Raw genomic sequence first — 26,161 nt, 5'->3', positions numbered from 1 at the left:
CGTTTAAACACAACGCAGTCGTCTGCGAATAACTTAACAGATACATTGGTAGGTACAACACAAATTAAATCATTTGCATATATTAAGAACAACAACGGTCCAAGCACACTTCCTTGCTGTACTCCTGATTGAACACTGACGATGCTATTCGCGGATACAAGAACTTCTAGGGCTAGGCAACTAATAATCGGGGGAAAAAAGAGGCAGGAAACAACCTTGCCTCCAGCAGGCGTCCGTCTCTTTAAAATACGCCTGCGTCTTACTCACTGTTGATGACTACCACGCGAAAATCAATTTGACAAATTCCGAAGTGGCGAATACGCTTACAAGCGTATACACATTGTGTCTGAGTGTACTGCGAAGTGATTCGTGCTTTGAAAGTTATTTGAGTTTATTGGAAGTAATATAGGGCGCAGAAAATTCATACATGATTTGCGCAATATAAAGGAATTAATTTCTCCTGTGCTTCGGGGTGACGTACATATTTTGTGGTGCCATCGCGGCCGGCTTGGGAGCCTTGGTTTCTTTCTTATATTTATCAGGTCGCGCTGTGCATTGAGTGACAAATATCCTTCCTTGATATCAATTTGCTGATTATGAACAGGGATTGGTGTGAAATGTCCGTGTTTCACAGGTCGTGCTTTCCCATTGTGCATGCTACTTCATGTTGTTTTGGTTCTTTTCGAGAACATTACAAGGTTTGACCTTACCATTATGTGCCTGAAGCGGTGAGCAACTTAGATGGTATGCATGACGCGCATCAAATTCCTCTACAGGCGCTGTCTCGCTGTCTTTGGAGCGAATCTCTCATCTGCGCACGAAATTTGCGCAGAGCTTCAGAAAATGCTTCTGCGCGGACATTGCAAATGAAACGATGTAAATTCAGGACGACGCTTCCCCGATTACCTCGAAACAACACTGTGCAAAAAAGCGATATACCAATCGTAATCCCGCATACTTTCTAAGATCCGCTAAAGAGAGTACCTCGCATGCTTTACTTACATCTGCTTTTAGGCGATTTTCTCTCTTATCATTACTCGGGTTTTGGTTAAAAACAATCACAATCACGCAACGCTTGCACATCTGTGTAGCTGTCAGATTTTCGCTATAGTGTCCCTTTAGCAGAAATTGCTGTATAGCAGCGCTGAAGTTAGTTCCAAATTAACTAATTTTCACTTCCGCGTGTAAATGCCTTGAACGGCTACATCTGTGTTTCGTACCCACAAAGATATTTTCATCGGTTAACATTTGATGTGAAGACTAAACCTCGGTACTCAACCTCGCTACGTTTGTCATCTTCCCTCAACTGAATTCAGCGGTAGTTCGAAGCAATTTAGAGTTTAACTCAATTTAATTAAACAGCCTCGATTCTCCTTAGCACTGTAAAAAAGATAATGCGTTGAAGACTTCGGCCGCTAGAATTTTAGTGTCACTGGCCATTGGGCTCTTAAATTATAAAAAAGCAAGCGGATTCCTTAAGAAAATATAAATAATTAATACGAAAGCCAGAGACATATTTCAAAAAGTGTAAAAATGACAAAACTGTACGCACGTGCTGAAGCCCTTACAGTGAACATAAAATGTTAAAAATTGTTTGTTACCTTGCCGAGTCCGCATTTTTTCAACTGATATTTTCGGCCGCTTTTCCTCGGGTTGGTGAGCGTTTTCAAAGAGCGGTGTTAGAGCGATCACTCTACTCCTGCTGGTATGGACCCGGGGACCACTTGGTTCTGACAAAGTGACCTTAAAGATGAGTATGGGGAAACTAAGACAGTCTGTCGAGCAACAAGTCTCGCTAGTTATTTTTGCTATGATAAGAATGATAAGATATGATAAGGTGAATGGACCTCGCTGAGCTGCATTATTTTTCAGACGGAAACAGCCGCTCCATTGTATTGTCACAAGAAAACGTTTACGTAATGTGACTGTGCATAAAATAAATTAACTTCAGCGCTGTCGCGCCATCCAGTCGCGTGCAATGTGCAAAGGTATCCGGATGGCATTCACTATCTGCTGTTGACGACACCACTCGTATCGGTTGCAATGCAGAGGGGGAATTAATGTTTTCTCCGAGAACGCGCGCCCCGTATTATCGCAAGCTTTAGTAGGCGACATACATTGCAATGAATCCTAAGGCTCTGCTGGCGGCAAAAAAAAAAAAAAGAATTTCCGAAGCAGAAGCAAAGAGCTTTCTCAGCGACCGCATTTGAACCATAGAATTTTTTTGAAGAAGAAGACACGCTTCCTGCCTTCTTTGAGGCTTAGCATTACTCAAGCAGTGAGTCACAATTGGCTCAAGGATACAGTTGGCATCTGCTGATCAAAACAATGGACCCTGTTACCGCGGTTTTCCTTCCAAGTGGCATTCTTCGAAACCACATAAGCCTCCTACTCAGAGTGAGGCTGGGCTTTCATGGGGAGCTACCTGCGTTTCACGTTGACTCGCGAGCTCTTCAAACTTCTTGTGGCATCAGTGAGTTGCACTTACTTACGGTGTACCCCGTAGTTTATGCGCGCGAGGCCATTGTTGACCGCTTCATTGAAGCCTGTTGAGGGCAGGCCTCCCCGGGAGTGCTCAATACTGGACGTTTAATCCCCTCTTCACGTTTGCGGATCTCGACACCTGATTGTGATTGGCCCCTCTCCGGTTGTCTACATGAACCCATGTGCCTTCCTTTCACCCATATCTTCACCCTTAGTATTCCTCTTTCTCCCATATTCCCCTTCGCTCCTGCAGAGTAGCGGGTCCTGATAATTATGCTACGGGACGACCCTTGCACGGGTCCTGTTTCTTCGCGCTCCGTCTGTGCACGTAAGCCAGGATGTAAGGTTAGCTCATTTGGTAGAGCGACTGCTCCGGAAAGGCGATGATCCCTGGTTCGATCCCTGCACCCGGACGAGCTATTTATTTTTTATTTACGAAGTTTTTGAGAAAGCTCTAAAGCTTTCCTTTGTACCCGTATGGCTGCGCTTGGGTGGATGTCAATGAGTAATTACTCTCCTATTACAAATCTACCTCACCTTGGGCGACTCCTCTAAATATTCGACCAATATCGCGTACCCACCACTTGGCTATAAAAATCATGAAGTATAGCAGTGCTCACGCAACAGAACCTCGCTGGTGCGTGCGAGTCTCAAGAAACAGTTTTCGCAAGTTTTGGGACTGCAAAGTGTAATGGCTGAGGTGAAATTCGGAAAACAAAAAGTGATTTTTTCGCTTACTTGTGGGAACGTAGAAACCACAGTTTCAGAGCATTCACATAGGTGGCTTCCAATCTAACCGAAACGTTAAACGGCCTATACATATCAGAGTACCTTTGCAATTATTTGTTTTTCGTGACATAGACGATTCTACCTGTATTCCCGTCGCTTTCAATGTTTGTCCTGGCTCTGTATAATTTACCTTTTCTCTCCTAGCCACCCTCTGCTATTTCTATATTTAGCTGCGACCGTGGTGCTTCACGTCCCCCGATGCTGTTTAATCTAAAACCCCTGCATCCGTCAAAAAGTGCTGCCATTATTTGATCTTTCCGCCTACCCGCTCACCCCAGAGTTTCCTCCTTGCCGCCTCCCACCTCCTTAGCCTCCTCCGCTCTACCATTAGCCAGTGCGTGTCATTACGTGTAATCGCGTATTGCGCGTCTGTATATTTTTTTCTTGTCCAGCTCACCCTGGTCGCCATTTTCGCACCAGCGCGACGAAACAGCTGCACGTGTAAGCTGCATCGCGATGCCGCGCTGCTGCTGCGCCTTCGGTTGCCGCAACTGACAAGGCGAAGGCAAAAGGTTGTTTTTTTATTTTTTTTCCCCATCTGGCCAGTTCAACGCAAAAAGAAAAAATTTTGACTATGCAGAATCAGGGCGGCTAACTACAAGGAAATTGCAAAAAATGCACGGCTATGTGAATTAAGTGCCATGGTTCATTAGTTTTTGTTGTTGTTTTTTTAACCTTGTTGACGCCCGCCTCTTTAAAAAAGCGCTTAAATGTGTCTGTGCTGTGCTCGGGTTTTAGCGCATTTGTGACAACCTTTTTCTCACGAGAGCTGTGACAGAAGAGCGACTCTCTTCTGGCCATAATATCAGCTCCATTTTTGACACCATTGCAAGGTTCGGCTTAAGGCCGCTGTACGGTCACTATTTGGGCGCTGCGCCCGTCCGCTCGAGGACGTATCCGCCAGGTCGTAACAATGGGGCGGACGGAGGCATGCGTCCTCCGCCCGGCTGCCGCACAGAGTTCGTCAACTTCAACTTTTGTCGCATGCGTTCTGGAGGCGCATCGCAAGCTCCTCCTACTTTTTCAAAGATGGCCGCCGACCGAGCGTAGGCGAAGCAAGGCCTAGGCGGACGGTGCCTGTCGATGAAAGATATACTTCATGTCGCTATTGCTCGTTTATTACGATTATTCAAAGCGACTTGGAAATTTGCCTTGCCATGTGCACAAGCATCGAGTGACAGTTTCCCCAGTTGAGTTGGCCTGCACCGAGTTGACGAGTGGCCGACAAACCTACGGAAGATTTACTACTGCTACACAGTTGCGGTGCCTCGACGTGTTTATTTGGAGCCGTTTGTGATTGCTGCAGGATTTTCACGGACAGCATCAAGAAGCAGCTCCCGCAGTGAATTAATTCCCTGTGCGCGTATACAGTTTCATAGCAGCGACAATTAGTGCGAGTGTAGCGAAAGTGATACGTTCGGAACGACTGCTGTTTTGGCAAGTTTGTGAAATCGCCTGCGAGTGAAAAGCTCACTGCGCATGCTTTGTTTTCCGAATGTTGATATGAATTTTGAGCTGTGCTAGTCGCATTCATTCGTCTGCGTGCAGCGATCGCGAGCAATCACTGATATCAATCGTGTTTCGTGTATGTGCGGTGCTTCAGAACTGCCGTGGGTGTGAAGTGCCCTTTCTGAAAACTGTGTTTTACGTGCGCGAAACGATTTTGGCTGCACGGAGAAGCGTCGGGAAGCCGGCACCAATCTGCTGCTTGATGCTTCGTGAAGTATGTTTGCGATGGTTGCTTGTTATCGTTGCTTCGTGTGATGTCTTGACAGATGTGTTTATTGGGATTAATCGTTGTACTCCGAATGCTCTCATTACAACCGTGCGCGGACGGCATTGTTGTTAGTGTTCTTGGCCTCTTTATATATAGGTATGAGTTGTGGGCACACAACCACGGCGGGCTTGTAACCAAGTTTTCGTGCCGAGCAAAAAAAAAAAAGCACGACGCATTCTTGTTCTGTGAATGGAACGATTACCGTAGAAATGGCTGAGAAAGCTAAGAAGGTGTGTAAGATTTTTTAGGACAAGTGTGATAGATTGGGCAGTGTTATATGGTACAGGAAGAAAAGTACAGACACAATCTGAAATGAAATGCCATCTTATGTGTTATTCAGTTTCCCCATTGGAGCAGTATAAGGTTAGAAGGATGGAAGTTTTCTGCACATTGTGCAGGACAGACCTCATGATATTCCCATAAAAAAAAAAAAAAAAAAAACTCGCACTGTGAGCCATAATAATAAAGAGTAAGAGTACCTGCAAGCAAGATCTCAGCAGAAAACCACCTGCACGAAAGTGTATAAGGCTCCATGGATTCAGCTTTATCATGCGGCTCACGGAGCATAGTGTGAACCTTGGGGTGCAAATACATGGCACAAGGCAAATGTTTACATCCGGCATGCCTTAAGCTGCATGCAGTAACACTTTATGAGAGTGATGAATGCTGGTACTCTCAAGTATGAATCAAGGAGCAAAAATTTTAGGGATATTCATAGTAGAAATTAATGAGTAGAAGGTATGTAACACGGTCACACAAACACTTTCGATCCTCATTGAACTCGATCTGCATTCAACTCGTGCAATCGTGCCCGAGCCTGCTTGGATCGAAGCTGTTTCTGAGCGCTCTTGAGTTTTGAAGCACATCCGAGAGCGGGCGTCGCCACCCTCGATGTCCCCTAACGCACACAAAGGAAGCTTCTCAGTGGTCATTCAAAACGGCCGTGCCGCACCGGATGCTTCAATTCTTCCTGAAACCCTCAATGAGGATCACAAGTGTTCGCGTCGCAGAGGTGTAACAAGGAGCAGGTAATTTCAGACTGAGTTTGCTAAGAAATGGGCTGCTACTACGGTTCTTTCAAGTGCATTACAATGAAAAACCAAAGGTATATGTAGAAAATAGCATCTCATAAGCTTTTGTACTCTCAAGACAGGCAGTTTGCACATGTAAGCACTTCAGACGTCACATGAAATCCTGTGAACAGCTGACCAGCGGCATTGTTTTGCGATATACATTTCCCTCATTGTCTTATGAACAGCCAAAAAAAAAGTGCTTTTCATAATGGCAATAACATGCACCTATTATTTACTGCAGATTTCCTGCTCTCATTGATTAATTTTTTTTAATTTTTACTTTCTAATTATTTTGTGGTTGAAATTGCCTGCAAGTATTTGATTCGTTTGAAAAGCTCACTACACATATCTTGCATTCTGAATGCTGAAATAAAGTTTGATCTGTGCAGGTAGTCGCGTTTGTTCTTCCCCCTGTAGTGACCATGCATGCACGGCTTTTTCCCTGCAACGTGTCCATCATAAATATTGATTGTTGCTCGTGTGTACTGTGCCTGAAAACAGCCTTGGGTGCGATGTGACCTTTCTGGAAACTATTTTGTATTAATGAAATGATCTCCACTGTCTACTTTCTGATGTGACTACAGAAGCATCGGCACCACTCAGTGGCTTGATTCTTCATGAAGTATAATTCTTGCAATTATAGCTAGATTATAGCAAGCCTGTCTTGTCTGTGCCACGTCTTGTTCAGATTAATTGTTATGTTGTGGGTGCTGGGTATCATGATGGTGTGCCGACAAAACTTAATTTTCTTGCCTCTCTGAAAAGGGTACATATCTATGATGGGTACCGAGGGTTTGGTGCTGAGCCAAAAGCAAGAGGAGAGATTCATGTCCCAATAGAGCACATGCCGTTTAATCAACTTCTGTCGTTCTATCCTTAGCTCAACAGATCAAGATGCCACCAAATGAATGGCTAAGAAAGATGTTAAGGCCCATTATAAGACTGTAATGAATTGGGCAATATTATGGTTCAGAATGAAAAAAAAATGTACAATCTGAAAGGAATTTTCAACTTGGCTAAACATTCTTCCAGTTGCAATGATACAACAATATACAGGTACTAGCACAATTTTACTAGGGCAAGGCCCTTGATCACACTGAGGGGAAAACGAATTCAAATAACGAGTTGCAACTGAGCAAGATGAATTTTCAAACAAGTTTCCTTGAGACTAAACCGCGAAGGTTCGACAGTGTCAACGCTCTACAGCATGATAATTCAGATAGAATCCCGTCGCACAACCACATTACCTTGCATTGCCTCGAGCTGCATAAAGTGATGCTTCTTGAGAATGTTAAATGCTGCTGCTTAGTGTAGCAAGAAAATGGAAGTTACTTGGCAAGAACCAAATGTTGAGCAGAACCAGAATGGGGAGGATAAACATTTATTTTCTGGCTTCAAAGACCACTATACTGGTAACAGATGCGTGATGCTACAACTGGGGATATGCATATAACAGCTTAAGTTTGCTGCTACAGACAGGCAACATTCATTTTTTGTTCATGGTATAGCATGCAGAAATCTGGATAAAATATCCTTTGCTTTGTTGAATTTCCTGGCTTCAACCAGACCAGTGCAGCATTACTATCAGGCAACACAAACAGCTTGAAATCTCAAAAAAGCCATGTTGCACACAGCTAAAATCACTGGAGTGCTTCTAAGTACTCCACAGATATGGTTGTCAAGTGAAAATTCATGCGGTTGCGTCAGCATGTACCTAGTTAGCAATCTCGGACTGACCGAAGGCTTAGTGCGCTTCACGACTCTGGAACACGGCACCTTACAGCATGTTATGTGTCCTCTCAGAGCAATGTACTTCTATTTCCCTGTTGAGCTCAGTGGCTATTTTTATAATGTCCCCCTAAATGAAGCTGTCACTGTATACACCCATTGCAAGGACCCCTTTGTATGGAAAATTCCACAGAGCCTGTCTCCACATGCAACACTGCACAAGTGTGAAGAAGTGAGACTACAGTACAAGGCTACATGCTTGAAGAAAACACAATTGTAATGAATGAGCAAGAGTAGTGCTTTACCAACTTATCTATTTATTCAATTTGTCGGGGTGGCGCAGTGGTTACGGTGCTCGACTACTGTTCCCAAAGATGCGGGATCGAATCCCGGCCTCGACGGCAGCTTTTCGATGGAGGCAAAAAGCAAGGCGCCTGTGTGCTGTGCGATGTCAGTGCACGTTAAAGAACCCCAAGTGGTCAAAATTTCCGGAGTCCTCCACTACAGCGTCTCTCATAGCCTGAGTTGCTTTGAGACGTTAAACCCCACCAACCAACCAACCAACCAACCAATTTGTATTAGAAAAGAACCCAGCATTATAGTCATCCACACTGCTCAAAGGCAAAACAGCATTGTCTGCTAGTCTACAAGGGGCGATCATCACTATTATATGTTGTGCATACCACTGTGTATCACTGCTGCATTACAACCGCACCCCCCCCCCCCCTCTCGTCTACTTGGGGACTACGCATTTCCCAAGTGTGAAACTGCATGAACTAGTTTCTATTCAGCTTTAAGGGGAACAAAGTGGAGACGAAAAGCACAAAAACAAGGCGCACAAGAAGCAGTAGTGCTGGCCAATGTTATTCGACGCAGCCCAAAGGCCTGGAGAGTGAATGAAGGGAAATGACAATGGCAGAGAAGGAAATGAACACACTACAGCGCAGGTAGGAACGCATCCACAAAGCTTCACAGGAATTTGTGCATGATCCTGAAAACATCTAAAAAGTAACATTGAAACACAGACAAAAAAAATAAAATCGGGAATGCATATAGAAACCTACACGCATCTAACGCGGGACAGGATGACGTATCATGCAGCATGAGCTCTTCAGACGTGCAGAATCTGGTGGGGCGATCTAAACTAAGGGCTATTGAACCAGGCACAGACTAGAACCTTCCAGTGGCAGTGAAGCGAGGGCGCCGTTACGCATTCAAGAAATGGTAACCCAGCATAACATGATCAATAAAACGGCACAAGAACACGATCACAGGAAAAGAAGAGGGATTGAAAGGCGCTCTTTCTTTCCATCTTCTTTTCCTGTGATCATGTCCTTGCGCCGCTCAAATGGTCAGTGTGAACCAACTAGCATTACAGCAAGTACTATAAGCATAAAATGGTCAGCACATGTAGCATCCTAGTGGCATGTTTCCATTGCAAGGCAGATGCTGTTTGAGTTACTAAATGGCACATATGGATGAGTTGTGAATGACTATTACATATGCATGCATCCTCTGGTAGGTATGTAAAGCCTCACTGGTCCATACATTTACATTCAATGCTTTTGTAGAGACAGACTCCCTGACGAAGGATCCTGCAGCAGTTGACCAAAGCATGAAATGTGTTTTTTACGGTACACCTGCTGCTTGGTGATATTGTAAAATGACCCAGAAGCCTCCATATGTGCCTGTAAATACACAAAATTCACTGAGATGAGCAATCCAAAACACAAAGCTACATTAGATGGGTTTTTAAGCATAGGTAGCATTGAGGAAAAAAAACACTGCTAGTTTCAGTTGATTAAGGAAATAAGTAAGTATACAAAATGCAACCATAATTTCAAACGGTTCGATGGTGGGCATAGCCAGCATTTTTTTAATCGGTCTCAAACAGGCCAGGTGATTGTAAACAGTCAATAAAAGCATTTTGCTTAGATTGACAAGATTATCCAGCAGCTTTCTCACTATATGCAATTATAACATTGATCTAGTAAACATCTTGCAGTTCAGTGCTGCTTTCCATGCCTCTCTGTCTTAGCATTCGTTACTTGTTACATGAGCCACCGAGTATAAAACATCTGGGTTAGCAAGGCATTTAGCCTCCCGTGGCAAGGACTCCTACATCCACACACACTCGCTTTCTTCCATTTTTTTTTTATTTGACAGTTCAGAGTTCCAAGCACAGTTTTCTTTCTCAGAAGAGTATTGAATCCTCAGAGGGGATATTTTATTCAATATCACAAGGTACAGTTTTGTCGTGACTCTTTTGGAGAACTGCACTGTGTTTACATGCCACTACAATTGGTTTCTGTTCCTTGAATTATATTGAGGATCTGTGTATTCACTCCACGATGAAGTTGATGTATGGGCTTGCAGGATAGTTATGTAAACAAAGCAAAGGAGTCGGGTAGGTAAGTACACTAGTCATAGAAGTATAGTATTTCGTGTTCACAGACAAGTCAAAATTCCATGAAGTCTGCATGCTGTCCTGGCAACTAAGTGACATGCCATTACACTTGGTCACTGTTTTACAATTAGCCGCTAGACAGTTTTCCTCTACAAGTGGGGACCCTTAGCTGATGCAAGGCAGTGGGCGCTAAGTATTTCTTGATCCCAACTGACCGCTCTGGCCATGCACTATTACTCTGTCGTGCAGTGACGCGACTTTTCAGTGCTTACTTACTCTTAGGTGTATTGTTTTTAAGTATGAGAAACAGTGAAATAAAACTACAACAGAAGAATAAAACACTCATTCCACACAATACATCCAATATATACATATTTCTACTTAGAATAGTCACTTCATATCATGCAATGTTTCGAAAACTTTATGGACTCTTCCTCAGCAGCAGCACAGTTGTGCCATAATTCTTGTTTATTTGTGCTCAGCACTAACTGTACAAATATTTCACTTGAAATTTGACTGGTAGAGGCTGTCTCAGTCGGTAATAATTCTTTTCAGTACATGCCGCAGCTGAGTAGCTTGAGCTGTGTTGCATGTTAACACTCAATCGCCAGATTTCATTTGCTACTTTCTGCGTCTGAAATGACAAAAGCAGTGCACACACATGAAATCTAGGAAGACCAAATGGCATAGGTCAAGAAAAGGAAGTGTATGCTGCACTTGACACGAAGGCACTTAATAATATAGGCAGCACTGAGCACAGAGATGGAGAAACTAGTATTACGTACAGGGGGGCATGCGAATTGTAGTTTTGCCAACCAAACTGATTATGAATAGCATAGTCTTGCTGCTGAATCAAATATGAATAGTGCTGAAAACCAAACTGAATACAAACAAACTAGTTGAGCAGCTATTTTAAATGTCTTTGAAGAAGTCAACACATTGAATTTTAGAGATAATTTGAACATGCACTGTTTGAATCATTTGCTATGGCATGGATACCATAACAAATGATTCCATGCACTTTTAAAGATTTGTTACTGTCATGAACCTCGACACATTTTCTGCGTGCAAATGCATCTCGTATGCAACACCACAGCTGTACGTTGCAGCCAGAAATGAGGATTACGTGGTGAAATGTACGCCACTAAGAGATGGCTACCACCGGGGAGAACCGCACGGAAAACGGTGCTTCTGTACATGTTACAAATGATGTGCATGTTTGTTTATGCTTTGCAGTCTATTTTCTCACAGTAAAACAGGCGTGTTGTAAAATGTGTTTAGGCTGTAATTTCTGATGAAAACATTAATTGACCAGCTCCTGCATCTTTGCCACGAGTGCTATACCGAAGTGATCGCGCGAACACAGGCAGGAGAGATATGAATATATACACTTTACCTTTCGATGTATACGTCCGGGAGTACTTAAAAAATTCGTGCCGCTGGGGCATGCGTGCGTCTACGCTGTTGCTGGATGATTGCATCGCCGGCGACTTAATCGCTCTACTAATGGTCAGTTTATACTGTTTGTGTTGTATATTCGGGGGCTCAATAACTCTACAGCTAGGGTGCAAATTAATTTGATAGCCGACGATCGAGAGCCACCGTGAAGAGGAAAAGTTTCCCCAAACCAGCGCCGCAGCCGTCATATGCAGCGTTTCGACGTTCGAAGCAGCGCGCGCCGGGCGCGCCAATCAGAGCGCTGGAGAAGTCCGCCACCCAAAAGATGCCCCAAAGTGACCGTATAGCACCCTATGCGCCACCCGTGCCGTACGCGTCCGCCAGCTGGCGGAAGGCGGACGAGCGCAGCGCCTCTAAAAACGACCGTACGGGGGCCTTTATGAATACGCTCGGTTTAGCTTCCGCGTGCGCTCACGCGTATTTTAGTTTGTGGTCACGAAGCAACTTAAGCTATGAGGGAGGCTTTAGTGGACGGCTCCAGATTATTGAGGGGTATTTCACGGGCTCTTTGATCGTATTTAGTACGTGGGCATATTGCATTTCGTTCCATCCCGCTACTTCGTGGCGCGACCTTGAATCAGAGGGATGCGCGCCTGCTCGCACGTTTTGTGTGCGAACAGAGAGGAAATGCTCTTAACTACCACAGGCCCTGGAATTGATTATTAGCTTTGCTGTAATCTAAAACTTTTGCACCTTTCGTTTCACTCTTTGTTTTATTTTTTTTTTTTTACGAACACATTAGTATAGAATGCGCCTGATTAAGCAAATGGGTTTCGTATACGCCATATGCGCTTTTGTTGTCGTGCTTCATGTGGTGAATTTTCTCAGTGTGATAGGTTGCCCCAGTAAATTTATCGTTTTTTTTTTTTTATTATGATGTGCCGACGGAGTCCCTGCGGCAGCTGCGCGCCCAGCAGTTATGTACGTCGTTTTTTCAATGCTGTATTCAATTTTTGTTTTGTTTCCTTCTGCTTCCATTTCCTAGGTCCTTTGCTGTTCAGGTAGCTATTCTGGCAGTCACACTTACTGCTTGCATGGGCAAAAAAATCTGCCCATTAAAAAAATTTCAGCGTCTACTCTAATCTTCGCTAATAAAAATAATCCTTTCTTAACCAACTTGCTGCGATTTTTCATCTCTCATTTGTCTTTTTTACAAACAATAGCTATGGTCTATTTTTTATCGCAAGCCTATCATCAGTTTTTTCACATTCCCTGCTACTTGTTTTGAGCCATCGTACGTTTCAGATGGCAATATTTCGAACGCACACTGCGCTTCCAGGTGCCGTGGTGGTTAGCGCGATAAACATTGAGCGCGTGATTTTTCCTTTCATTATAAAACAATTTTTTGTCTCTACTATTTCCAAAATGCTGCTTTAATTATGGAGACGCTGCTTCTCAGCGATGATTCACATTGGGAAAGAATGGAAGTGCACGCGGTGTACAGAGAATTAGCACAACAAAACGTTACTGGTGCTAGGGGAGATCTTTTTTTTTTAACTTCCATCCAGTTTTTTCTTTTTTTTCCACCAAGATCGTCCCTGTTATCAAATTTTAATCTCTTCATCTTGTTGTGGCACCACAGGGACGAGCACAGATACGGAAAACGACAGACCAAGTGCTTACTACCAACTGTCAAAATTTATTGGGACATGTATTATATATGAAAAAATCCAAAAGAATACACAAAGAAACAAAAGGTAACACATCTCCGTATCTGCCCTCGTCCCTGTGGTGCCACAACAAGATGAATACTTACCAACTTTCCCAGTTTTCTACTCTCGTTTAATCTCTTGCAATGTAAATAAATAAGCGATATCTTGCACTGCGAGAACACCCTCTGCATTGTTCGCATTATCGACACCGTCCACGAGTGAAAACATTGCTCATGGTCGCCACAACTCGCGCATCAACTTCGCATCTGTAAAAGTCACAGAGCAGCAGCGGCCCAGCTGCTGTAGGCGTTGCTGACCCAGGAAAGTTAAGGGCGATCAAACGTCTGCTTGTTCAACAGGTACGCAAATAAGCCTTCTCAGCCACATTTACATACTGCCATGCAGTCAAAACTTGAAACTCTTGTCATTTTCCGACATAACGCGCGTGTTTGAGCAAACCGCGGGCATGCGTCGTGCTTCAACAACGCGCACTGTGAATTTGCAGACGCTTTACACCTTAAATGGCGGTCCTTTCCACAAGTTTCTTACAAGGCGTCATTAAGGCCAGAGGAATAAAATTTCACTTAGAAAACATCGGCGCAGGGCTTCAACAGTTTTCCGCGTTTTTCCTCCGGTAGCGCGTCAGCCGTCTTCTCCTTCGGGAGGTCCATCATAGAGGGCATCACTGTCGAGACCGTGCCGCGAAGGGAGATTGGAACGGAGGAGAAGGGAAGTGGTTGGTGCTACTTAGAGGGGTTTTAGTTTATTCGACAAATGCTGCTTTAAGAGGAAGCGCCTTGCAACATACATAGCTGCACTCACCGGCGCCTCTACCTGATTATGCCATTCAGCGTTGCCTAAATGTATTAAATTTAATCTTCGGGCACAATTATTTTTCTTTATAAAGTAAAATACTTCCACTCATGCGGTGACCTTTATTTGGCACTGCGTATCGTGTTTTGTACACATTAATTCCTCTCATGGCGCACATTACCAAAAGAGTGTCGGTTGTTTGGCTTTTCCGAGCAAGGTGATGTGACTGTGACGCCAGGATCAATCATTCCGACCAATCAGAATTTTTCTCTCATCGTCTGCAACACTAACGCTGGGTTTCCTACGATGTGGAATCCTAACAATAATGCGTTAAAATAAAAGTATATCTCTGGCACTTGACAGTTGTAACGCGAAATGGCCCGACACTGATTGGTCAGCGGTTTTTGTGACGTCACGAGATTATATCACATGACCTAATTGAGAGGTTACACACGGGTGGCACATTTGAGGTAGGAGGTTGAGATGGGAAGGCAGTCATGAAGGACCCTTGGGCGCTGTGTCACACAAGTACGCAATCCGTAGGACGCTGATATGGCTCTGCCTGAAGCAAAGTTTTATGTCTCTGCAGATAATGTGTCTGCTTACCAATGAATGCTAACATTTCTAGCCACAAGCCAATCAAAGAATTCGGCACCGGCGTGGGCAGGAGTAGAGCTGTGTATGGGCTCGGGCCGGCTCGAAATCCCATACCCGAAACGGCCCGCGGGCCGGGCTCAGGCCGCTCGGAAGCCCTCTCGCTCGGGCTCGGGCGAGAGGGCTTTCACATGCAACTTTTGCCAGAGCGCGAATGTGGGCATTGTGCAATAAGACTAGAATCCGCAGAATTTTACGGCACCCTCACCCCACGAGAGCTTCCGAAACGTTTCTCGGCGTCGACCCGCCTCCTCAGCGCGAATGGATCTTTGGCAGCTGTCAGTGACTGAGTAGAGGGGTCACTCGTGGGCTAGTTTCGAGTTTCGCCTTTCCACTTAGGTAACACCGGCACTGATATTTAGGTACTCATTTCAAGATTCACGCTATACATTGTCGCCTGTCAAACGTCTCTGTTCTGACACTCCTGCCTCGACATGGGCTCGTTTGAAGCGGAACATGGCTCAAAGCTTCTGCGGTACAAGAGTTTCCTCGTGTTTCTCTTGTTGCGAAAAGTTCGCTTGAAAAGCACACGTTGAGCCAGGCGAGCTCGCCGAGTATTTGACAACAAAATCAACCCCTTGTTTATGTTTGCGCTAGCTCACTTTTGGAGAAGCAAACAAATTGCCAGCCGAAAACTTGCCTACTTATCAAAGAGCATTTTAATTATTCCAGCCCCAAGTTAAGCATCGAAACTTCAGCGCTGCCGGGTTCATTATCCAGGAACGCCACAAATTCCTCAATTCAATGCATAACTTGTTTCTGCATAATACGTTATTTCTATGTATGTGAAGTGCCTCTATATATTCACCAAATTTGTTACTTCAAAAATTTCAAGATCTTGGATAAAGTTACAATCCGGAAACTATTTGCTTCTGTATCATCGCTTCATGCACTTATAGCAAGACGGGCCGGGCCGAGATTTAAATCTGAGTGCTAGGCTGGGCTCGGATCTGTAGCGTCGGGGCCGGGCTCGGGCTAAAAATTTCGGCACGTGCACCTCTCTAGGCAGGAGCGCTCGCGCTGTCTGATCCCATTATTAATGCGAAAGCGTTACTTCGCTATGTTCACAGATCTCTGTCCGCACAACGTGTCCGCAAAATTGTCTCCGCAGCAGTTGTGAGTAAGTGATAAGTGGTAGACGTTAATTAGTGGTGTCAATACATAGAGGGTGACGTAATGCGTCCGAATATATAATTAAGCTAATAAGTTCACTAGGTAATTAGAATAGCTGGTTCACAGGAAACGAAAGGCGCAGTATCCGTCACACATGTTTTGCGGAAAGCTGAACCACGCCGTAAGGGAAGGGAGGAAGGTGGGAGTGAAAGCAGAAAAAGAGAAAGGGGTGCCGTAGTGAATGTGACGTCAAGGATGTGACATCACGCAACCGGAAGCACCAAAAACAAGAAGTGAATTATGTGACGTAGAGGATGTGACGTCCCGCAACCGGACTTGGACCCGAAAAAGGGCATAGGAAGGGCAAGCAATTTGAAAGTACCAAAGACTAAAGTAAGTGGGCAAACAAGAAGTGAATTAAGCAAAAAGAAGAAACCAACAGCAGCATCCGTGATTTCGCAGTATTCCAATGTAGATTCTACAGTTCTCTTTAATTTTATTAAAATCCATATCATCACCATGAGTCATGCTCTTTTTTATTGGCTTCCATCCTCGTAACAATGCGTGTGAGATAACAGGGGAAAACATTACCGCATTAGCGACTGAGGGAATAGAAAAGTACGCATGAGCGATTGAGGACCCGCAGGGACAGGTACAAACCGTTAATTTTGTCACGTGATGGTGACAAGGTCGATGACGCAAATGAAGAGTGTGTGAGCGCACTGAAGAAACTATTTATTGGGCTGACTTGCGACCGCAAAAGAACTAAGCAATTCGGCGGCGGCGATAGTAATAACCGTGCTCGGCGGTCGACGAAATAAAAATGCCTGTCGCACACGTCAACGCTCAATTCAAAGGCGGCTCAGAGCAATCTAGATAACGTCGCAAACTGTTACAAGCACAACCTAGAACATTGTAGAAATATCCGTGATCTTCGAGAGAGATATGGGCGCATCTTGCGAGACAAAGGAACTGATAAGGGTGCGTCTCGCGACATCGAGCATTAACAAACAATGAATACAAAATTGACATGCGTGCCAGAATCACAGTGATAAGGCCGCATGACGGCGGCTACTAAAAACAAATACAGTTTGTAAGGTTTCGCGGCATTAATCTCCCCTTAAAAAACATAGCCTCGGTTTTCCAATATAAACAAAGCAACTTAAACATAAACATTACAAAATTTAAACACGAAGAAAGCGCTTGTCCTGTCTACCTCGTTTCTTTTGTGTCGTTTTCCGCGCAAAAAAAAAAAAAACAGAATGCTTAGGCACCAACTAGCCTGCAAAAGCGTACTCGCAAGAATTCTATAACGCACATAATACGGCTTCAGACAAATAACATGAACGATTTCTGGGTGCGCGTCGCTGTTATGATGCTGTCGTACCGTCGGGAATGACTTCATAGTCCAGTGGTCCGACGCGGTGAAGGTTTTTGCATGACCCGAAGTATCGATGCAGTAACTTTTCACTTAGTCCACGGCGACGAATTGCAGTCCAAACCCACACTTGGTCTCCTGGATTGTACACTTCGTGGCGTCGTCGTAAGTTGTATCGCCGGGTGTCAGTGCGCTGTTGGTCTTTAATACGCAGCCGTGCGAGTCGTCGAGCTTCCTCTGCACGCTGCAGGTAGGCGGCGACGTCAAAGTTGCCTTCGTTGGTTACGTGCGACAGCATTGCGTCGAGCCTCGTCGTGGCCTCCCTGCCGTACACAAGCTTAAACGGGGTCGCTCTGGTCGTCTCCTGGACTGCCGTGTTATACGCGAAGATCACGTACGGCAAGATGGCGTCCAAGGTCTTGTGTTCAGCGTCGACGTACATAGCGATCATGTCCGCGATCGTTTTGTTCAGGCGCTCCGTAAGGCCGTTGGTCTGGGGATGGTACGCAGTTGTTCGTCGATGGCTTGCGTGACTGTATTCCAGGATGGCTTGCATCAACTCTGCCGTAAACGCCGTTCCCCTGTCCGTGATGAGCACTTCTGGGGCGCCGTGTCGCAAGAGAATTTGTTCGACAAAAAATATGGCAACTTCTGCCGCGGTACCATTGGGCAGTGCTTTTGCTTCGGCGTAACGGGTAAGGTAGTCAGTGGCCACGATGATCCACTTGTTACCCATAGATGGAAAGGGGCCGAGGAGATCCATCCCAATTTGTTGAAAGGGCAGGATTGAGGGCGGAATCGGGTTCAGTAGTCCCTCTGGTCTGATCGGTGGCGTCCTACGTCGTTGGCACTCCCAACACGTATTCACTTAGTGGGCAAATTCGGCAGGTATTCGTGGCCAGTATTACGTCTCCTGGATTCGACGCAACGTGCTCGCAAACCTGAGATGGCCTGCTGTGGGCTCATCGTTGCTCGGCGGTCGTCGAACAAAGAAGGCCTGTGGCCCACGTCAACGCTCAATTCAAAGATGGCTCAGAGACGTCCTAGATAACGTCGCAAACTATTACTAGCACAACCAGGAACATTGTAGAAACATACGCGAGTGGCCGTAGTTTCGAGACAGATCTCGGTGTATCTTGCGAGACAAAGGAACTGATAAATGTGCTTCTCGCGAGATCGAGCATTAACAAACAATAAATACAGAATTGATATGCGTGCCAGAATCAAAGTGATAAGGCCGCACGCCGGCGGCTACTAAAAAATCAACAGATATAGGTTTGGATGTTTCGCGGCAATATCCTTGAAAATGGAGCCTATTTGTCCCCAAAAGTTTTCACTTGCTGCGCGCCGCTTAACAGTGGCGTCGGGCTGGAATTAAAGTATACGTGTTGCAAATCATGAGTCATTTTTGTTTAAAAGAACTGAGAGAAAAGGCATGAGAAATGTTGAATGAAGTATTAGAAAATCCGAGCGTACAGTCATAGCGTAAGGCTAAAAGAGTGTAAAGCTCTTTGAACGGTTGTGTTACAGCAGCGCCGTGTATGCTTTTTGCAGGTCCTGTGATGGGATTTCTTGCCAAACGTTACTCGTGCAGAAAGGTCCTGCACGCGTGCGCCTTCACCAGCGGGCCTGCGGTGGGCTTGTGCTTTTTCGCCGAAAGCATTCCATATATCGCCGTTTTCTTCGGCGTCATACATGGTAAGCGAGGGCCGCCAACAGTTGTAAAAATGTTCAAATAAAAGTTTTCCAACTCCAGCTCCCAGTCAAGGCAGTTACTGCAGCATAAGCATCTAGAATTTGGTATATTTACGCAGTAAATTGAAATGCACATGTCTAGTGCTTTATTTAGACACTACAAGAGACAACGGCTGCACTATACAGTAGGAAATGAGGACAATTGCAGCTGTATTAAGCCAGGAAAGCATGAAAAAAAAATCGAAGCTCAGCCAGAAACCATACATAGTGTCACTGCGCTTATTTCGCGTGATTGCATTCATAATGCGGCCATAAAAACCAAGCACTTGGGCAAAAGCGCTACGTTTGGTAAATGTCTCCATGCTGCTTCGTGCTACTTATGGCACAGCTCATGCTCTAAGGCATTTTTGTGAAGGAAGGAAACGCGCTTTCTTCAGTTTAAGGACTTTTTTTTTTCTTTTGTGGTTTAAGGGCTCTGCTGCACTAGAACCAAATCGTACAGCACAAAAACAATATCTCTATGAAAGAAACGGCCGGAAGTAAAAGCCCATTTGCAGCTTATGCACGTGATTTGGAACAGTAGCGAAAATTTGGGTGTTATGTTTATCCAAGATAGTTTTCTCCATATCATGAATGTGAAACAGCAGCAGAAGGTTTTGCGGAAGAAATTAAAATAATTTTTTATTGATTGATTCAATAACTATGGGCATAGCCTCGTATAAAGGAGGCTATGTTATAGGTCAACAGAACCGTTCATCGCATACAGAATTAATAGAGGTAGGAGGAAAAGAAGTCGAAATGCTTACGATAGCTGAGGCACATTGCACGAGTTCTGCATCCTTCCTACCGTGCAGGTATGGAAGCCTATGCTAATGAAATCGGGAAACGTGCAGAAAAAGCCTGTGCAAAGCAATTCTCAGAAGTAATGTTTTAACAATACAGTTGAATGGGTGAAAGAAAAAGTCATATTCTAATCCTGGAATTCCGTTACCAAGGTCCATCCCGTACACGTATACGTGGGAAGGAGTGCCCGTGCATGATGTAGTTAACTGGAATTTACCGAGCGTGAATCTAGTGCCGCTGTGAAGAATGTGAATAGAGAGGTTAGCACAAATGCAGGCGGTCGCACTGCGAAATGCGGTTGCCGCCCTAGGTGACTGTCTTGACCAAATGGCGAAATCAGGGGCGCACTCGATGTCGTACTGCGGGCACGCGCTTGCATAACACACGATCAGGAACCCCTGTCTGTCCAGGCATAGGCGAATGAAAAAGGTGAAATATTTTGCTGTATATATATATATATATATATATATATATATATATATATATATATATATATATATATATATACTATTTTATTACGCTTAGGAATTAGGGATCATATAGCAATATTTTCTCTAGATGGGGGAGGGCGGAGGTAATAGACAGGTCCTGCATAACTTCCTTTGTGCGGTTTGTTTTATCTGTGCATCGTAGGGATGAAAACACTTTTGTAGTCACTTGACCAGGCAAGTGAGCGGCATAGTATGTATGATGAAGCTTTAAACATTGGGCATCAACTTCGATCCCTCATTTCTTACCAAACAGTGTTCCCCACAATACGAAAATACTTCTTGTGGAGTCACAGTGCAGCCGGTGTGGCAGAGTTCGCTGAATGCTTCCGGAGAAATGTAGCAGATGTTTCTGTACGCGAACAGAAGAACAATTTCGCCGGCAAGGTTGGTGCGTTTTAAACCTACCCTTCTGAGCTCAAGCTTTCACCTCAGAAAGAAAAACAGATGTCTAGGACATCCAAGACACCGGGTATTATGAGGCGAAGGGCTCCCTATAGTGAAAGTAAATGAAGTAAACTACATTTGTTCAAACCATTTGCTAGCGGACTGGAGTTCCCCTCAAAAATTGCTTGGCGTTCTGTACAGGACGGACAATAGGAGCATATGCGCTAAAAATGTTTCGCTTTACTCCCTTTCAAAGGCTGTTTTCAGCACAAAAATAAGAGCAACCGACAGAGGATGGTTGCGTCCCTATGCGCTTGTTGATCATGTAAAACAAGTTAGGAATGTAGTAATGATGAGCGCGTCCCTGGCTGTCTGAGGTCGACCTTAACCTTTGTAATAGTGCATGGCAAGGGACTGTAAGGCGGCTCAAATGCCGAAGAAGATTGTCGCTGCAAACCATTCTTGTGACGAAATAATGTGACCAGCCATCATTCCCCTCGACTGGACGTTTTTACAGGTGACCCCAAACATTCTAGACAACTAGCTATCAGCGTCAAAAGCGGTCGTTTGTAAGAACACTGAATAAAAACGGTCTTTCGATGGCAGAGCATACGACCGATAACAGACCTCCAACCTCCCATACGAAAATGATAAAGGTATACTCCCCGGCAGCGATAGACAGAACTTTGGAAATAGAAACATACGTAACATTAACATTGGATCGTATTTCGCACCCACCTTAGCTGCCTTTCACGTCTGTCTGTCAGCTTCACATTTTTAGTGTTCCTATGAGATATGCTTTTTGCGCAATGCCGTAGTTACGTTAGTTTCGCAGATTTTGTTCTGCTATAGCCCCCTTCTGTCGACAATTGTACTTCGTTCTCATCTGCTGTCATCCTCGACATGGATATTTCTCTCTGTATTTTGGGTGTTTGAGCTCAGCAGCGGCAGTTGTCCGTACTTTGCGCCCCATGTTTGGCCCGCACGGGTCACGAAGGCCTGCTTCCTTGAAACATCACGGGCATTGCTGCGGCAGGTGGTAGCTGGCAAATAACATGGCTGTGCACTGAGTGGGGTTTCCTGGTTCTGTGATGTCACAAGACCACGTGACATAGTTGATCTGGCAGAAGCTTCCAGCTGGGCTTCGCCCTTGAAATGGGAAGAAGAGATCAAAGCTCTGTAATGCTGTACCCATGAATCCTGGCTGAGACGAGCTGCCCTTAGCCCACGCAGATACGCTCGTACGACATGGTTAAAGCGGGGGTGTGAGATGCAGTTCGCGTGATCTTTTACATATTGTGATACCTTATGGCTCTAAACAAGCGAGCATCTATGAGGTAAAACAGGAACAAAAATTACTATTTAAGCGAGTAAGAGAGTGAATGTGTAAGAACCAGGATCCGCAAATGTAGCCGGTAGCGGCAGCCATTAACCCTATCAAGTTTTAACTAACTTTAGAGGCGAATCCTCGCTGTCCTGCCCAATTTTGATGCGGCTTCGCTGTTCTCTTTACGCTTTTGTAGAGGCAGTATTTTCCATTTTCAATTCGCAAAACGTACCGCGTCGTACACTCTCTGCGTCGTTTCTGAGTCACTGACGGATTTGAAATCAATGCCCGTCCATGCGTTGTGTTGTGCTATGTTTGTTGCCTTTTGTTTTCTCGTCCCTTCACACTGTGATAAAGTGTGTATTTACACATAAATTGTGCGAATGTACCGACGCGGACAGGCTATCCTCAATAGCAGCGTTTCCTGGGGATGAAAGAGAAGGTTAGAGAGTTTGTAACTATGTGCGCCACAACGCGGCAGCCTAATGACTCGACAGTAGAATACGTTGTCCGGCATTGGTTTCGGAGAATTGGTAGGTGTGGTGCGCAAAAAAAAACAATCACAAGAGAACCTCTGTCTTCTCTTGTGAATGTTTTCTTTTTTTGCAGTACACTTTTTTATAATAATCGCGTGCGCTTAGCACACTCCGTCACTGGCGTGGTTGATGGCATCCACGGAAGATACTCCTGCCCGTAGGTATTTAAAGATTTGCAGTAGATAAATATATCCGCTCTTATTTAATATTTCTGCTCTTCATGCTGTATACCAGCGTGAGGCGTCCTCCACTACGCACTTCTCACCCCAGATTCCTGTTGCATCGCAGTGTACACTTGTTTCGGCACTGGCAGAGCGTTTCGAATGCCCCAGCTGGCCATTTGTTTAACCTCATAATTGGAAGGCTAGCAGACGCGACTGCACGCAATAATAATATGGCAAATCTTTTACCTAGCTATATTGCATTGAATTTCCATCGACTGAAACTTGGTTGTGTAGCAAACCTCGCATCATAAGCAAAGCTTTTTTATATATTAGACCGTGAAGCTGCCCATAACTTTTTCGGATTTGCGTCTTCACGTCGCAAAATTGTCCAAAAGTGCCGCGTGAAGCCCTGCCGTTTGTACTGGCCACTGGTCGCCACAGTGGCTCCTCTTCTTTTCTGCAACCATTCTAGCGGACCTTGACGGCCATCTCTGATGCTGTCCAGGGATGTGAAGATGAGATGTGCCGGGCCAAGTGCTTTCCCCTCTGCTGGTTGTTTTGTACATTTCACGTAGCATAGCCTCGTACGAATTACATCCTTTATTTCCTCTCGCGTAAGAACAAACACCATTTCAATGGTATATAATTTAGCATTCTGCTATGTTAAGATCAGAAATAATAAATGCTACTGCTTTTAGGTCTTGAGGGGAAGTGAACCGTTTAATAGAGAAAACTAGTCTCAATAGATATCATACATGCATAGTTTACATAATATTGGACCACTGAAATCTTTAAATCCACGTCCAAATAATAGTGCAAATTGCCCTCCACCTTGTAAATTTCTGAGCATCCATTTTTTCGCTATTTTTTATGTTTCATGACACGAGTAAGAGATTGCAAAATGCCGTGTCGAACACCTCCATATTATTTAGAAATAATTTCCTCACTGATTTTGTGAACGTCCTTACACAGCTAACGCTGCAATTCAACTACCTGCGCATTAAGCGAAAAGCCCTTACGTTAATTCGCGCAGCAGAATTCGTGCTATAGCGATGTACACTCTTCTTATCCAACCATCACTGCATCGATGTAAAGGTATTCCTAGTGGCTGCGCAGCGTCGGTTAGTTTAACAGATTCGAAGGGAGAGCATGTGGTTTGAGTTAGGTCGACGCTCGTGCAACGCAGCAGGTGGTTGAAAATTAGTCTGTTTTTAATTTTTTTTTTTTTAGGTTTGGACTAACAAGCATTCACTCACACTTATGGTCGGTCGTGTTTCGGGCTGGCGGTTTTTCCAGTTTCCTGTATTCTATATCTGCTTTCCTACCGGGCCTCGGGTACGAAGAGACGTAGGGCGTCATTTTGGTGGATGCTCAGCTTCTTACACTGCTTCAAAAGGCGTATAATGAAAACGTGAGGCCTGCTTGCAAGCTTGAAGCTGTCCGAGGCGTGCGTGTGTGGCAGATAGATTCAAGGGCAACTTTTAAATACAAGTAAAAATGGGTACAAATGTAAACCAATCTCGCGCGAGACGCCATTGACTTTGCTAAGCCGAATGCGACGCGGCTAAGGAAGGATAATGGCAAGGTTGTTAATGTTGTCCTCCGCCGTTTGCGATTTTTAAAAACCAAGACGTCATGCCCGATCATATTATGGCTGCAATATGACCTCGCATTTCGGAAGGCCTGATGTCGCGCACGCTAGAGTGGAAGGTTGGTAGTTGTCCAGTGTGCGTTCAACTTCCAATCATGAAAGTTTGGGCGCAAACTAGGTATCTCTAAACCGTAAACTGCAATCTAAGCAACCCTGCAACGTTCTCCCTGTCTTCCATGCCTGGGTCAGATTTATCTAATATTCCCATAAGTATAGTTATGGTATTTTTCTTCCCTCAGGTTTTCGTAACGTGTGCTAACTGCCGTCTTCATTCCCGCCAGATGTAGTGATGGCAGCAGCTTTAGTCCTGAGATCTACGATTATAACACAACAGTTGTCACGAAAATAAAAGAATCAAAGCAGGTTTTGCATATGGCAGGGGAACTAAAAGTCTCAAAACTTCAAGTAGATTACCAAATACGCCTTTAGTGGAGTCCTGCGTACCGATTAAGCCATCTGGGTTTATTTGACGTGCTAAACGCGGATACCTGCATAAGCAGGACGGTAGGAGCACATAACCCATAGGGTTCGGAAAACACGAACAACCGGGAAAATAAGGAAAGAAGAGGCACTCAATTCAACTTCTCCTTAATTGTCGTTTTAGTGCGAAAAGGAAATTCCCTTTCGCTCTTTTGCGTCAGAGGCCAGTACGTCGGAATATGCGTCGATGTCTTAATTGTAAAAACATTTGAATTCGATTTTTCGTGAAACACCTTTCTCTCATTTCTTTGCTCTGATGGGATGGTGAAAATTCCTAGGAACTTTAATCCGGGTGGTTGTTATATTTTCAGTTTAAATGTTGAGGATTCATATTATTACCTTTATAACGATTAAATGAAGTGCGTCAAAGCTTGTATATCACCCAAGATAGTCAGGAAGTAGCAGTCATAGCGTGATGTGGTGTGTCAGTTTGATACGTTTTATGAGTTGATGTGAGGTGAGTTGAGGTAAAGCATTGTAACGGGAAAAGCAGGGTGTCGAACCGAAACTGGAACCGAAACCAAACCCGAATCTTATTCCGGAACCGAACTCGAATTTTCCCCGCCATCTTGGAATTGAACCTGAACCGGAAACATTCGGAAGAACCGTTCCAAACCGGTTCGCAGTACTATCCCGACCCCCTTTTGTTGGCAACATACCTTCATTACTTTTTTTATCGCGGCTTGTACACCGCTCTCCTCGTTATTATTTCCAAAGCGCCACTGCTCGCCGAAAACATCACAACTACATTGAAAAATCGTCCCTTGAAAAAAAGACCACAAGAAAAAAAGGAAACTCATGTGAGCACCAGTCTATTTTCCGGGATTTTTTTTTTTTTTTTTTTCATCCCGTAACCACCCGCCGAGGTGGTGCAGTGGTTACGGCGTTCGGCTACTGTTCCCAAGGGCGCAGGATATAATCCCGGCCTCGGCGACCGCTTTTCGATGGCGGTGACAAGCAAGGCGCCCATGTGCTGTGCGATGTCAGTGCACTTTAAAGAACCCCAGGTGGTCGAAACTTCCGGAGTCCTCCACAACGGCGTCTCTCATAGCCTGAGTTGCTTTGGGACGTTAAACCCCACAAACCACAAACCACCTGATCCCGATCACGGATAGCCGCTGCACTGGCGCCACTCATGGACCAAGTTGCTCATTCTAGAGCCTTCCTAGAAAGTGAAATAGTAGATAGTTTATAGATAGAGCTAAATACTCAAACAATTAAATATACACCGATGTTCAACTAAGAACGACAAGAAGGATTTGTT

At 44.7% G+C, this 26,161-nt stretch overlaps 1 protein-coding gene across 2 annotated transcripts in view; it reads left to right on the top strand.

The window, feature by feature from the left end:
• LOC146194439 (monocarboxylate transporter 3-like) overlaps positions 1-26,161 on the top strand; it is a 49,754-nt gene that overhangs the window by 8,726 nt on the left and 14,867 nt on the right. For both annotated transcript variants that reach the window (XM_084597409.1, XM_084597408.1), the window contains exon 2: positions 18,881-19,024. In XM_084597409.1, coding sequence (XP_084453535.1) covers positions 18,881-19,024 — 144 coding nt within the window. The remainder of the gene's footprint in view (positions 1-18,880; positions 19,025-26,161) is intronic.

This window comes from Amblyomma maculatum, chromosome 3 (assembly GCF_055883805.1).
Source record: "Amblyomma maculatum isolate TAMU_Amacu chromosome 3, ASM5588380v1, whole genome shotgun sequence".
NCBI classification, from domain to species: Eukaryota; Metazoa; Arthropoda; class Arachnida; order Ixodida; family Ixodidae; genus Amblyomma; species Amblyomma maculatum.
The sequence above is the reverse complement of the archived record's forward strand: the minus strand, read 5'-3'. Positions and strand labels throughout refer to the sequence as shown.